Raw genomic sequence first — 12836 nt, 5'->3', positions numbered from 1 at the left:
GCACAAACAATCTTTCATAATTCCTAGGCTGCTCCAAGAAAATCTGGGCAGACATCCTTCACCTTCAGGTTGTGGGATTTCTTTAAATTCTTCTTTAGATAAATCATAAGAAATAATTAATTTCTTATTGTTTTGATCTTTTACAATCCAGTGAAGTGCACCATTGCAAAAGACACCATCAGCAGTCATAAATGTATACATCACTTCTCCAATAACTCTCCACACATTTGATTTCAAACTCAGCACTTGAACACTGAAATCACTAATCATATACATCCTCAAGTACAAGGGTTATTGTGTATATAGTTAATAGTTATTTAGATGGCGGTTACATGGCGGTTACAAAGTACGAGGACCAAAGTTGACAAAGTGGAAATTGGAAACTAACTTCATAACCGAAAGGGTGTGTCTCTCTACACACACCCATTCGAAATCAATGCAAGGCAAAGAACAAGGAGACGCAACTGTTGGATCGAGTGGCCAAGATTCAACACACCTCTTCAAGATTCAATCTCAACCACACATCCAAGAGACACGACTTTTCACGAAGAGACGCGTCTATTCACTCGTACCCGTAGGAAACTATAAATAGGATAGATTGTTTTCATTTGTAACTTACTCTCAATTCAATTTGTACATACATTCAAGTTATTGTTTATGCAAGTTTGTTTATCACGTTCTAGAGATCAAAGATCCATTTTGGGGCCAACAATTGGTATCAGAGCGTCAGGCTCTAGGCGTGGGAATCGCAAGGCATCGCAGGGAATTCGCGATCAGGTTTCATTTTCGTTTTCAATTCGCAAGTTCAGTTCATTTTTAGTTTCGGTTCTAGGGTGATCGGTTGAACCGAAGGGTTGGTTAGGAATCTAGGGTTTGTTTGATTCCGGGGTTTAGTGCGAATTAGATTGTTGATTACTACGCGTTGTGGTTATTCGTGGGTTAAGATTTGAAAGTTTATTGAATTCAAGGGAATTGAATTTTACCGGTACGGGTGGTTCGTATTGGTGGACAAGAAGTTTTTTATAAACAAAAAGTGAAGGGTTGTTTTGATTACAAGTTTGTCAAAGTGAAAATCATTCGGTCAGAAACCATGTCGGGAGCAACCGGACCGAATCAACAAATTGTAATTCAAAAGGAAGGAAGTTCTCTTTCCCAGTTTCAGTGTCCGATTCTGAAACCAACAAACTATACAGTTTGGGCTATTCGTATCAAGACGATTCTTGAAGCGAATGGTTTGTGGGAAACGATTGAACCGTCAGAAAATGCAACGGTAGACACCAAGAAAGATAAGTCTGCAATTGCATATCTGTTTCAAGCAATACCAGAAGACGTTGTATTGCAAGTTGCAAGTTGTAAAACTGCAAAAGAGATTTGGGATAATCTAAAGGTTAGACACGTTGGTGTTGATCGGGTACAAAAGGCGCGTATGCACACGCTATTGTCAGAATTTGAGTTATTGCAAATGAAGGAAGATGACACAATAGACGAGTTCACTGCAAAGATTAATAGTATTGTTACACGGGCAAGCGAGTACGGAAGGACGTTGAATCAATCCACTCTGGTACGAAAACTTCTAAACGCCGTGCCAGATAGATTTATTCAAATAGTTGCATCAATCGAGCAATACTCCGATCTAGACACAATGACGCTAGACGAAGCTATTGGTAGATTAAAAACGTATGAAGAAAGGTTAAAGTTGAAGAAAAAGGAAAGCCCCGTGAACCATCTAGAAGAACTCATGTATGCGGGTCATGGACAACATGTTGGAAATCATGGACGAGGGAGATTCCGTCCGTCACGAGGCCGAGGGAGAGGCAATTATCAACATAGGGGTGAAGGAAACATCTCTTACGAGTCGGAAGGAACCGACAAACCACGAAGGAATGATAGCAAGCAAGAAACATCGGCTATGAGAGATAAGTCAAAAATCACTTGCTACAGATGTGAGAAACTTGGGCACTATGCCTATGAATGCCCAACCAAGAAAACCAAAGAAAGTGAGACACTATTGGTCGAAATAGAAGAAGATGATGATGAACCGGCACTTCTGATGTGCCTAGACGCTGAAGAGAAATAGAAACGTGAAACTTGGTCGTGTGATACGATCAAGGGGAAGAACCGTGTGATGCGGAGATAACCTGTGAAAGGTATGATAAAACAATCTAGTGAGTGGATCGGATCAAAGCGAAGAATCCGTGAGGGAAGCTATCAATGATGAAGAACCCGTTGTGAGAGACAACCGTGATGACGAGATTAAATCTGTGATAGACCAAGAAGAAGGCACGCGTGTGAAGGAAAGAAGTAATCCTGTGACTGGGTCAGAAAAAATTGTTGTGTGATACAACCACAAGAGAGATCTGAGTGAGTCAGTTTATCAAAATCTATGCGAGATGGATTTAATTCATGTGATATGATGGTGGGCAAGTTAATCAAGACCGGTGAAGTTCGTGTTGAGACAACTACACAAGAAAAGATTCGTGTGATACAAATCAAGTGCGGTCAAGGCAAGTGTGAAGCAAAGTATTCGTGTGAAGCAAGGTTCGTGAAGAACATGGTTCGTGAGGAGCAAGGTTCGTGAATAAGAAGATACATGTGAAGTGTTAGATACCGAGGAGACACGAGATGATAAAGCTACTCGGAGTTCAAGATCTACAACTTAAGGATGTTCATGATTAGGGGGGTGAATGAAATCACTAATCATATACATCCTCAAGTACAAGGGTTATTGTGTATATAGTTAATAGTTATTTAGATGGCGGTTACATGGCGGTTACAAAGTACGAGGACCAAAGTTGACAAAGTGGAAATTGGAAACTAACTTCATAACCGAAAGGGTGTGTCTCTCTACACACACCCATTCGAAATCAATGCAAGGCAAAGAACAAGGAGACGCAACTGTTGGATCGAGTGGCCAAGATTCAACACACCTCTTCAAGATTCAATCTCAACCACACATCCAAGAGACACGACTTTTCACGAAGAGACGCGTCTATTCACTCGTACCCGTAGGAAACTATAAATAGGATAGATTGTTTTCATTTGTAACTTACTCTCAATTCAATTTGTACATACATTCAAGTTATTGTTTATGCAAGTTTGTTTATCACGTTCTAGAGATCAAAGATCCATTTTGGGGCCAACAAACACATGTTTGATTTTTGCCTACTTTTCGGGCCCCTACGAGAACATTGTAATCATCTGTGGATGAATCGTAACCAAAACCCCAACATGACGGTGAATCAATCGTCGAAAGTGGTAGTTGTCTTAGCTCTCTGGTCAACGGATTGCCTACTAAAACTTCACCGATACGTAAATAAGAGATGATGCATACCAAGCCATTGGAAGAACCAACAAGCGTGTAAGAACCTGAGCCATCTGTTAACCTAATTCTTCTGTGTCCAATCTCATAGTTGTGGCGATCTTTGTTGTAACTACGGTTCAGATGACGGTTAATGAAGCCAGAACTTGTGATTACAGAATGCCATGACTTACACACACTCTTGAAACGGATCAGATCCTTCACTTCTGACCTTAAGAGTATCTGCTCAACCAAATCTGCATGAACAACCTCTGCCATTAAAACCCTAATCGGCAAACAGGAACTGAAAAGCACAATGATTTTTATAATAAACGATATTGAAATAATTTACATTTTTGTTCTTGTAGTTTGCTAAAATCCCTGATTTGGTCCTTATCGTTGAAACTATTTATAAGTTGACAAAAAATCAGATACAAATACCTTTAACGTATAAAACGTACGAACCGAAAGTTTTGCTGAAGAAGCGTGATGACATTTTCGTAATTATCAAAATTACTCTACAAATGATTTTGTAGGGTAATTTTGATATTGTAGGGTAATTTTGTAAAACTATCATGTAGGGTAATTTTGATCTTTTTAGTGTAATTTTATAGAGTATCGTAATTATTCTACAAATGATCTTGTAAGACTATGTGGTGTGGAGTGGCTTGAGTTGGGTTGGGTTGGGTTGGGGGCATTCCTTGATCACGTGGCGAGTATGGAATCCACAAGTTAATACTAAAAAAATAAGGGTATGGTGGGGCGTCCCTTAACTGGGCATGGCAAGCCATGTGAATTTTTTTTGTTTAAACTATTTAAAATTTCATTTAATAAAAATAACACACTAATTAAATTAAAAGATTACATAGAATATTTTAAAAAAATACAAAGAAAATAAAAAAACCTACAAAAAATAAAAAAAACATAAAATTAAAAACTACATAAAAGTTACTCCATGTTATATTTTTTTTTTATTATTTCTACTTTCATTTCCAACGTCATTGTCAATTGTGGGCCGATAATGTGACCGACGGGCATCATGTCGCAGCCCCGACCCCTACCCCAGGAGCAGGTGCCGCGAGATCAGATCAAGTGGTATCGGTGTTTATAAATTTGACAGCGGAATTTATACATCAGGACTGTAGTTAGGAAATATTTTATCAGATTTAAAACACCAAACTTTTAATAATACAAATATGGGATAAAACCTAAGTTTCTGTTACAATACATTATATGGATAAACCCTAATTTATTGAAAACAAAATCTCATTTTTATTTAGGTAACTTTTATAGCCACATCTTTAAGCCTTCAGTGCTGTCCACCTGGCTTCTATTAGTTTCATATTAAGTTACCTGAAACGCGTTTCAAAAATGTTTTATCAGCAAGAAATATTGGCGAGTGCATCCCAGTTTAATCAAAACAATTTTACAACTTTACAGTATTAAGATTTACAACGTTTATATCTATCCAATTATTCAATACAGTATTGCTACTGGGCAACCTTTGTCCCCCATGCTTGCGGTCATGCTACTGGGCAACCCCACATACTGATGATAATTGTATTATTACAAAAACTTAATCGCTGTAAGTGTCTTGATAAATATTTAGGGTTTTATAAAATATTTGACTCACAAAAAGGTGACAAAAAGTAAGATGTACTTACATTGCTGACTTAGATAATAATATAGCTTCCTGATGGTTCTCCTGGTTATTATTTATTAAAATTTAAACAATGCACACGTGTTAGTAAGATAACCCAAATCACATTAGCCATACAACACGAGACAGAACTCCAACAACTGAGTCAGGCAGAGTCTTGACATGCGTTACGGAGCCCTAGATCAATCGGATAGGGTAACAAATACGTGATCGAGGGTTATAATACTTACAACGAGGCAGAGTTTCGCTTTTTAGGGGTATTATTCCCGAGAGTTTTGCCTATTAAGAAGTTTGAGAGAGAATTTAGAAATGAATGACGATCAAATGAGGGTTGAGGCCCCTTTTATAGGGCTGCTCGTATGGCGGCTCACGCCCCGCGAGAGATCTGGGGTCGGCCTTCGCGACCCGCAAGATATGTAGGCTAGGCTCTAGCCTTGGTGAGTCAACTCACTAGCTTTAACACACATGGAGACACGTGGCAGCCTATGGGCTTGCCTGGTGTCACTTCGTCAAGGCCTGCGACAGACCTGGTTGACCGGGTCGCAGCCCGTGAGGGCACTATATTTTGTTTTTATTCGATTTTTATTAATATAAATGTTATTTGGGACCGTTAACGAGTATACTGTAACATTTGTGATCGAAATCATTATGAACAGTTCAATTATCAATAAAACAATGTTATTTGATCCCAATGTTTGTTTGGTTGTGTTTTACATTTTCATGTTTTGACTTTTGTTCGATTTTAAACTCTACATCGCTTTCTGGAGAATTATACGCAAACTGGTGCGTAAACGTACTCAGTTTAATGCGACAAATACTCCAGAACATCAACATATACTCAACATACCTTAAATAACATTTACATAACTTAGAAATAAGTTTTGAAGGCTTTGGTATGGCAAAAACAAGTTAATTCGCTTACAGGGACTAAACTTGACAAACTGCGAAAGAATGTCGATTTGAACTGTAACAAACATTCCGGAACATGTCCATAAGTTAAACATACTATAAATATCCTTTACATAGCTTAGAAATAGGCTTTGAGGGGTTTTGTATGTTAAAACAAACTTTTGGATCATTTAGGGGCTAAAAGTGTCAAAAAGTGCACAAGTTTACACTTTCGCGCATAACTTACGTTCTGAATACATCCAGACATCCAAAAATTTATGTAAGCATCCTAATATTATGCCATAGTGTTTGGCATGAGAAAAATACATTGGTCGCGTCATTTGGATCGTTTTTCGCGCTTATGCGCATTCCGTCGTAATTAACCGAACATCACGATCGTACGGCCAAACGAACCAACATCCGACATATTTTTGAGCATGTTTCATGTCCACAATGTTTAGGCATCATTTTAGGGCCTTAAAGTTGGCTTTACGGGCCTTAGAAGTGTCGGAAATGGCTTAAACCTGCAACAGGGACCAAAACTGCCAATTCTGAAAGTTTGTGCAGATCAGACATAGCCAGGCGGCCCGCCTGGGTTTTGCCTGTCTGCTGACGCGGGCCGCGTGGCCCCTGCAGATGCAGAAACTTGTTTTCCTTGCAAAACTTGGCCTTTCAAACACACCAAAGGGCAAAGCCCTTTCACAATCTGTAGAGTTAAGGTCATTATAAGCCACCACAACATCTTGACAAGTGTATGGATGAGATCATGGCACGATATTCAATAAACGATCCTAACGGCTTTACTTTTCCTATAAATACCCCCCATTTGTGTTAAAACCCACAAAACTGATCAAAGAGCTCTAAGTTGATGCCATTGCTTCATACCTGAGCTCCTGGATCAAGTTTAGCTTTCGGGGACACTTCATAAGTGTTCTTTCGATCTTTTAATCGCTTTCTAGTGCTAAAGTCAAACTTTGTTTGACTTTCTGCGTTGACCAGCCTATGGTCAACATGAAGTTCATTGGAACTTCATAACGTGAGCGTGATCACGATGGTTATAGTCCATGGCGACTATACCTACTGATTACCACGTTATCTAGGCTCAGTGACGAAACTACTCGTGAGCATCAAAGCCGTTTGTTTTGATGCCAAACCTGTTTTCTAAACTTAGTTAAGCATGTTCTAACATGCTTAGCTCGTCATTTTTAGTATAGTGCTTATATAGGGTCGTAAGGTAAGCGATCTAAACCATCGCTTATACTTTCGAACCCGACCCATTTGGTCGATCATTAGGATCCGACCAAACACATTAGGTGACCATAGCTGTAACCTTCCGAGGTTATACCTTATGGCCATGATGTTAGGCGTTCCAAACGCGTTCTACGCGAACGACGCGTTAAGGTAGCATAAGCTACCTAAACGGGTCATAATGGGTCGCAAGCACTTAGGTTAGGTTTCATTTTAGTATGTAGGCTTTGTTAAAACATATTTCACGAGTCTCCATGCTCGTTTGGTTTACGAACCCACATACTATCCGATCCTTCCGATTTTGGTCCGGTATATTAACATAGCTACCTATTAGGTGCCGTTTGATATTCCGTGATCTCTAGCATTGTGTGATTATTACACAAGAACTTCAAAGCAATCTCAGGTGAGTACATAGAACCCCATCTTTTACATGTTTTCGAGGAGTCAATGTGAGTACATTGAACCCCTCTTTTACTGTTTTCCAAACTGTTTTGGGGTGAAACACATGTGCCTACTTGTTACTTTCGTACTTTCCTGTTTTCACATCATATACTTGCTATGCTCGTTAGCATACTTAGTACATTGATTTACGTTACATTTTCTTCTATGTATGTTGACTGAGCATGCTAGCACATTGATTTACATGACTTTTATGCTATGTATGCCCATTGTGTGCGTACTTAGTACAATTATTCATCACATGCCTACATTTTGGTATGACATTTGGTTTGTTTAAATTATACAATGTACATTCATTAACACCGATCATGCCGCCCGTTAGTAGGTAGTGGTACCATAGGACTTGACAACTCTTATTCCTGAAATCCTGGGTTTGTTTGGATTGGAAGGAATGACCGAATTCGATATACATAACTTAGATAAACCTTTAATTTGTTCAAGGGTTTATCGCCACAGTCTCAAGGCTTGGATGTATGCATTTTCACAATACCGCATAAATGTTTGTATCAGTATAGCATGCATTGTTCCACAAAACATAACGTTGATTTAAACCATGTTTTACTTCAATACCTTGTTTTGTACATTTTACATATGGTTTAGTTGATACATCTCACTTACCATATAAGATATATTTTGGGTACACATTACATGATCTACATTAAACATAAACATTTTGACATTGATATACATACTTGGTGGTTTACATTGAACATAGACATTTCGATATGGTTTACACAATAACACTTGACAATTGGTTTATACATGAACAATTTACATGGTGGTTGGTTTGGGTAAATGGTTTGAGTAACGTGGCGTATGTAATATGGTACAAACATGGTGGATACGCCGCTGGTACTTCCTATATATAAATGCTTGTATAATATTACTTCGTCACGCCCTGCGACAGACCTGGCTGACCGGGTCGCAGCCCGTGAGGGCACTATATTTTGTTTCTATTCGATTTTTATTAATATAAATGTTATTTGGGACCGTTAACGAGTATACTGTAACATTTGTGCTCGAAATCATTATGAACAGTTCAATTATCAATAAAACAATGTTATTTGATCCCAATGTTTGTTTAGTTGTGTTTTACATTTTTCATGTTTTGACTTTTGTTCGATTTTAAACTCTACATCGCTTTTTGGAGAATTATACGCAAACTGGTGCGTAAACGTACTCAGTTTAATGCGACAAATACTCCGGAACATCAACATATACTCAACATACCTTAAATAACCTTTACATAACTTAGAAATAAGTTTTGAAGGCTTTGGTATGGCAAAAACAAGTTAATTCGCTTACAGGGACTAAACTTGACAAACTGCGAAAGAATGTCGATTTGAACTGTAACAAACATTCCGGAACATGTCCATAAGTTAAACATACCATAAATATCCTTTACATAGCTTAGAAATAGGCTTTGAGTGGTTTTGTATGTTAAAACAAACTTTTGGATCATTCAGGGGCTAAAAGTGTCAAAAAGTGCACAAATTTGCACTTTCGCGCATAACTTACGTTCTGAATACATCCGGACATCCAAAAATTTATGTAAGCATCCTAATATTATGCCATAGTTTTTGGCATGAGAAAAATCCATTCGTCGCGTCATTTGGATCGTTTTTCGCGCTTATGCGCATTCCGTCGTAATTAACCGAACATCGCGATCGTACGGCCAAACGAACCAACATCCGACATATTTTTGAGCATGTTTCATGTCCACAATGTTTACGCATCATTTTAGGGCCTTAAAGTTGGCTTTACGGGCCTTAGAAGTGTCGGAAATGGCTTAAACCTGCAACAGGGACCAAAACTGCCAATTCTGAAAGTTTGTGCAGATCAGACATAGCCAGGCGGCCCGCCTGGGTTTTGCCTGTCTGCTGACGCGGGCCGCGTGGCCCCTGCAGATGCAGAAACTTGTTTTCCTTGCAAAACTTGGCCTTTCAAACACACCAAAGGGCAATGCCCTTTCACAATCTGTAGAGTTAAGATCATTATAAGCCACCACAACATCTTGACAAGTGTATGGATGAGATCATGGCACGATATTCAAGAAACGATCCTAACGGCTTTACTTTTCCTATAAATACCCTCCCCCCCCCCCCGTTTGTGTTAAAACCCACAAAACTGATCAAAGAGCTCTAATTTGATGCCATTGTTTCATACCTGAGCTCCTGGATCAAGTTTAGCTTTCGGGGACCCTTCGTAAGTGTTCTTTCGTTCTTTTAATCGCTTTCTAGTGCTAAAGTCAAACTTTGTTTGACTTTCTGCGTTGACCAGCCTATGGTCAACACGAAGTTCATTGGAACTTCATAACGTGAGCGTGATCACGATGGTTATAGTCCATGGCGACTATACCTACTGATTACCACGTTATCTAGGCTCAGTGACGAGTCGTAGTTTCGGCCAAAATGCGCATTCTTGCGTATTTTGTAACCAAACTACTTGTAAGCATCAAAGCCATTTGTTTTGATGCCAAACCTGTTTTCTAAACTTAGTTAAGCATGTTCTAACATGCTTAGCTCGTCATTTTTAGTATAGTGCTTATATAGGGTCGTAAGGTAAGCGATCTAAACCATCGCTTATACTTTCGAACCCGACCCATTTGGTCGATCATTAGGATCCGACCAAACAAATTAGGTGACCATAGCTGTAACCTTCCGAGGTTATACCTTATGGCCACGATGTTAGGCGTTCCAAATGCGTTCTACGCGAACGACGCGTTAAGGTAGCATAAGCTACCTAAACGGGTCGTAATGGGTCGCAAGCACTTAGGTTAGGTTTCATTTTAGTATGTAGGCCTTGTTAAAACATATTTCACGAGTCTCCATACTCGTTTGGTTTACGAACCCGCATACTATCCGATCCTTCCGATTTTGGTCCGGTATATTAACATAGCTACCTATTAGGTGCCATTTGATATTCCGTGATCTCTAGCATTGTGTGATTATTACACAAGAACTTCAAAGCAATCTCAGGTGAGTACATAGAACCCCATCTTTTACATGTTTTCGAGGAGTCAATGTGAGTACATTGAACCCCTCTTTTACTGTTTTCCAAACTGTTTTGGGGTGAAACACATGTGCCTACTTGTTACTTTCGTACTTTCCTGTTTTCACATCATATACTTGCTATGCTCGTTAGCATACTTAGTACATTGATTTACGTTACATTTTCTTCTATGTATGTTGACTGAGCATGCTAGCACATTGATTTACATGACTTTTATGCTATGTATGCCCATTGTGTGCGTACTTAGTACAATTATTCATCACATGCCTACATTTTGGTATGACATTTGGTTTGTTTAAATTATACAATGTACATTCATTAACACCGATCATGCCGCCCGTTAGTAGGTAGTGGTACCATAGGACTTGACAACTCTTATTCCTGAAATCCTGGGTTTGTTTGGATTGGAAGGAATGACCGAATTCGATATACATAACTTAGATAAACCTTTAATTTGTTCAAGGGTTTATCGCCACAGTCTCAAGGCTTGGATGTATGCATTTTCACAATACCGCATAAATGTTTGTATCAGTATAGCATGCATTGTTCCACAAAACATAACGTTGATTTAAACCATGTTTTACTTCAATACCTTGTTTTGTGCATTTTACATATGGTTTAGTTGATACATCTCACTTACCATATAAGATATATTTTGGGTACACATTACATGATCTACATTAAATATAAACATTTTGACATTGATATACATATACTTGGTGGTTTACATTGAACATAGACATTTCGATATGGTTTACACAATAACACTTGACAATTGGTTTATACATGAACAATTTACATGGTGGTTGGTTTGGGTAAATGGTTTGAGTAACGTGGCGTATGTAATATGGTACAAACATAGTGGATACGCCGCTGGTACTTCCTATATATAAATGCTTGTATAATATTACATATCTTAGCGTTATCTAAATCATTTTAGTTTAGACATATTACGTTTTACACAAATAACATATTCTTCACAAGACATTATTTTCACAAACAACTTATCTTATACAAACTCATTTTACTAGGTTATTCATTTAACCTTACACTTCATTTATACATATCATCTGATCTTATCGTTTTTCATACGATTTACAAAACAAAACAAATTACAAGGTTCATGACTGACTGTTATTAAACATTTTCTTTAAACTCAAGTCATGAATCCCATTTTCACAAAACCTATGTATCTCACAGTCATTTTTATGCTGACGTACCTACTTTCACATGTGTTTTCAGGAGCTATCGCTTAGGATGACGATTGTGACACTAGGGCGGACCTGTGCCTTAGAGACTAAAAATGAAGATAGACTAGTTTAATTATGTTCTGAACACTTCATTTCCTGTTTTGAAACAATGTAACACTCGTGTTTAATAAATAAAATGTAACTTTAATTTCCATGGTTATGAAACAACTAATTCTGTCCCAACACTCCCCGGCGTTTCCGCCGCGGTTGCATGTTATACGCGGCCGGGGTGTGACATATACGGGGTATATTTAGGGTGTTTTAAGGGTTTTTAGGAGGGTTGTTATACATGACGAGAAATTTTATATCTTCGCGTTTTTCTTTTAGAGATATCATTTTATCGAACAACGCTTGGATACTTTTCTTGATCTCGATCATTTGTTGTTACCACTCTCCGACGTGAGAATAAGTATTTGCTTGAGAGTAAGGTATGTGTTTAAGTATTATGTGAGAGATAGCAGATTATCGTTACCTCAGACCTGGTTCGGGATGGGTATTTATAGCCGAAGAACGAAGAAGGAGAGCCAAGAGGCTAGACTGACACCGTGTAGCCTTTTTGTAGGTGTGTCAAGAGCGCAGGTCACGGAGGCGTTGGACGCATCCGGAGGTGATGCCACATCCTGCTGCGGCTGTCAGTTCGTCTGCCAGCTTTTCATGCATGTGGGCTGGGCAGCTGATCGCTGTCAGTGCTCGGACAGACCACTTGCTAGTTTGGTCACTGAAGTCAAAGTGTCAGTTCCACTTGTATCGACAATAGGATGCGGTTTTGGACCGCATCGCTATGTGCGGTAACCGCAGTGATTACCGCATCCCTTGTTGTGACGAAAACACCCTTTTTCATAAACAAGGTGAGTATTCTCATCATTTCCCGAGTGGGAAAACAATCCGGGTTCGTGCGTGCTCGCACGAATATTGGTGAATCCTTGCCGATAGGGGTAATGAGCCGGGTGAGAACCATACCCCTTTAGACAACATATGCTATCTTTGTAGTTATGATTGGCTAACCCATCCATGATCAACC

At 38.9% G+C, this 12836-nt stretch overlaps 1 protein-coding gene across 1 annotated transcript; it reads left to right on the top strand.

Annotated features, from left to right (window-relative positions):
- The first annotated feature begins 1090 nt into the window (after positions 1 to 1090).
- LOC118486542 lies at positions 1091 to 2077 on the top strand. The gene has a single exon (XM_035983058.1). The coding sequence runs from the start codon at positions 1091 to 1093 to the stop codon at positions 2075 to 2077; it is 987 nt and encodes a 328-aa protein (XP_035838951.1).
- The last annotated feature ends 10759 nt before the right edge of the window (positions 2078 to 12836 follow it).

This window comes from Helianthus annuus, chromosome 2, assembly GCF_002127325.2.
Source record: "Helianthus annuus cultivar XRQ/B chromosome 2, HanXRQr2.0-SUNRISE, whole genome shotgun sequence".
Taxonomy (NCBI): Eukaryota; Viridiplantae; Streptophyta; class Magnoliopsida; order Asterales; family Asteraceae; genus Helianthus; species Helianthus annuus.
Note: the sequence above shows the minus strand (reverse complement) of the source record. Positions and strands in the feature narration are given on the sequence as shown.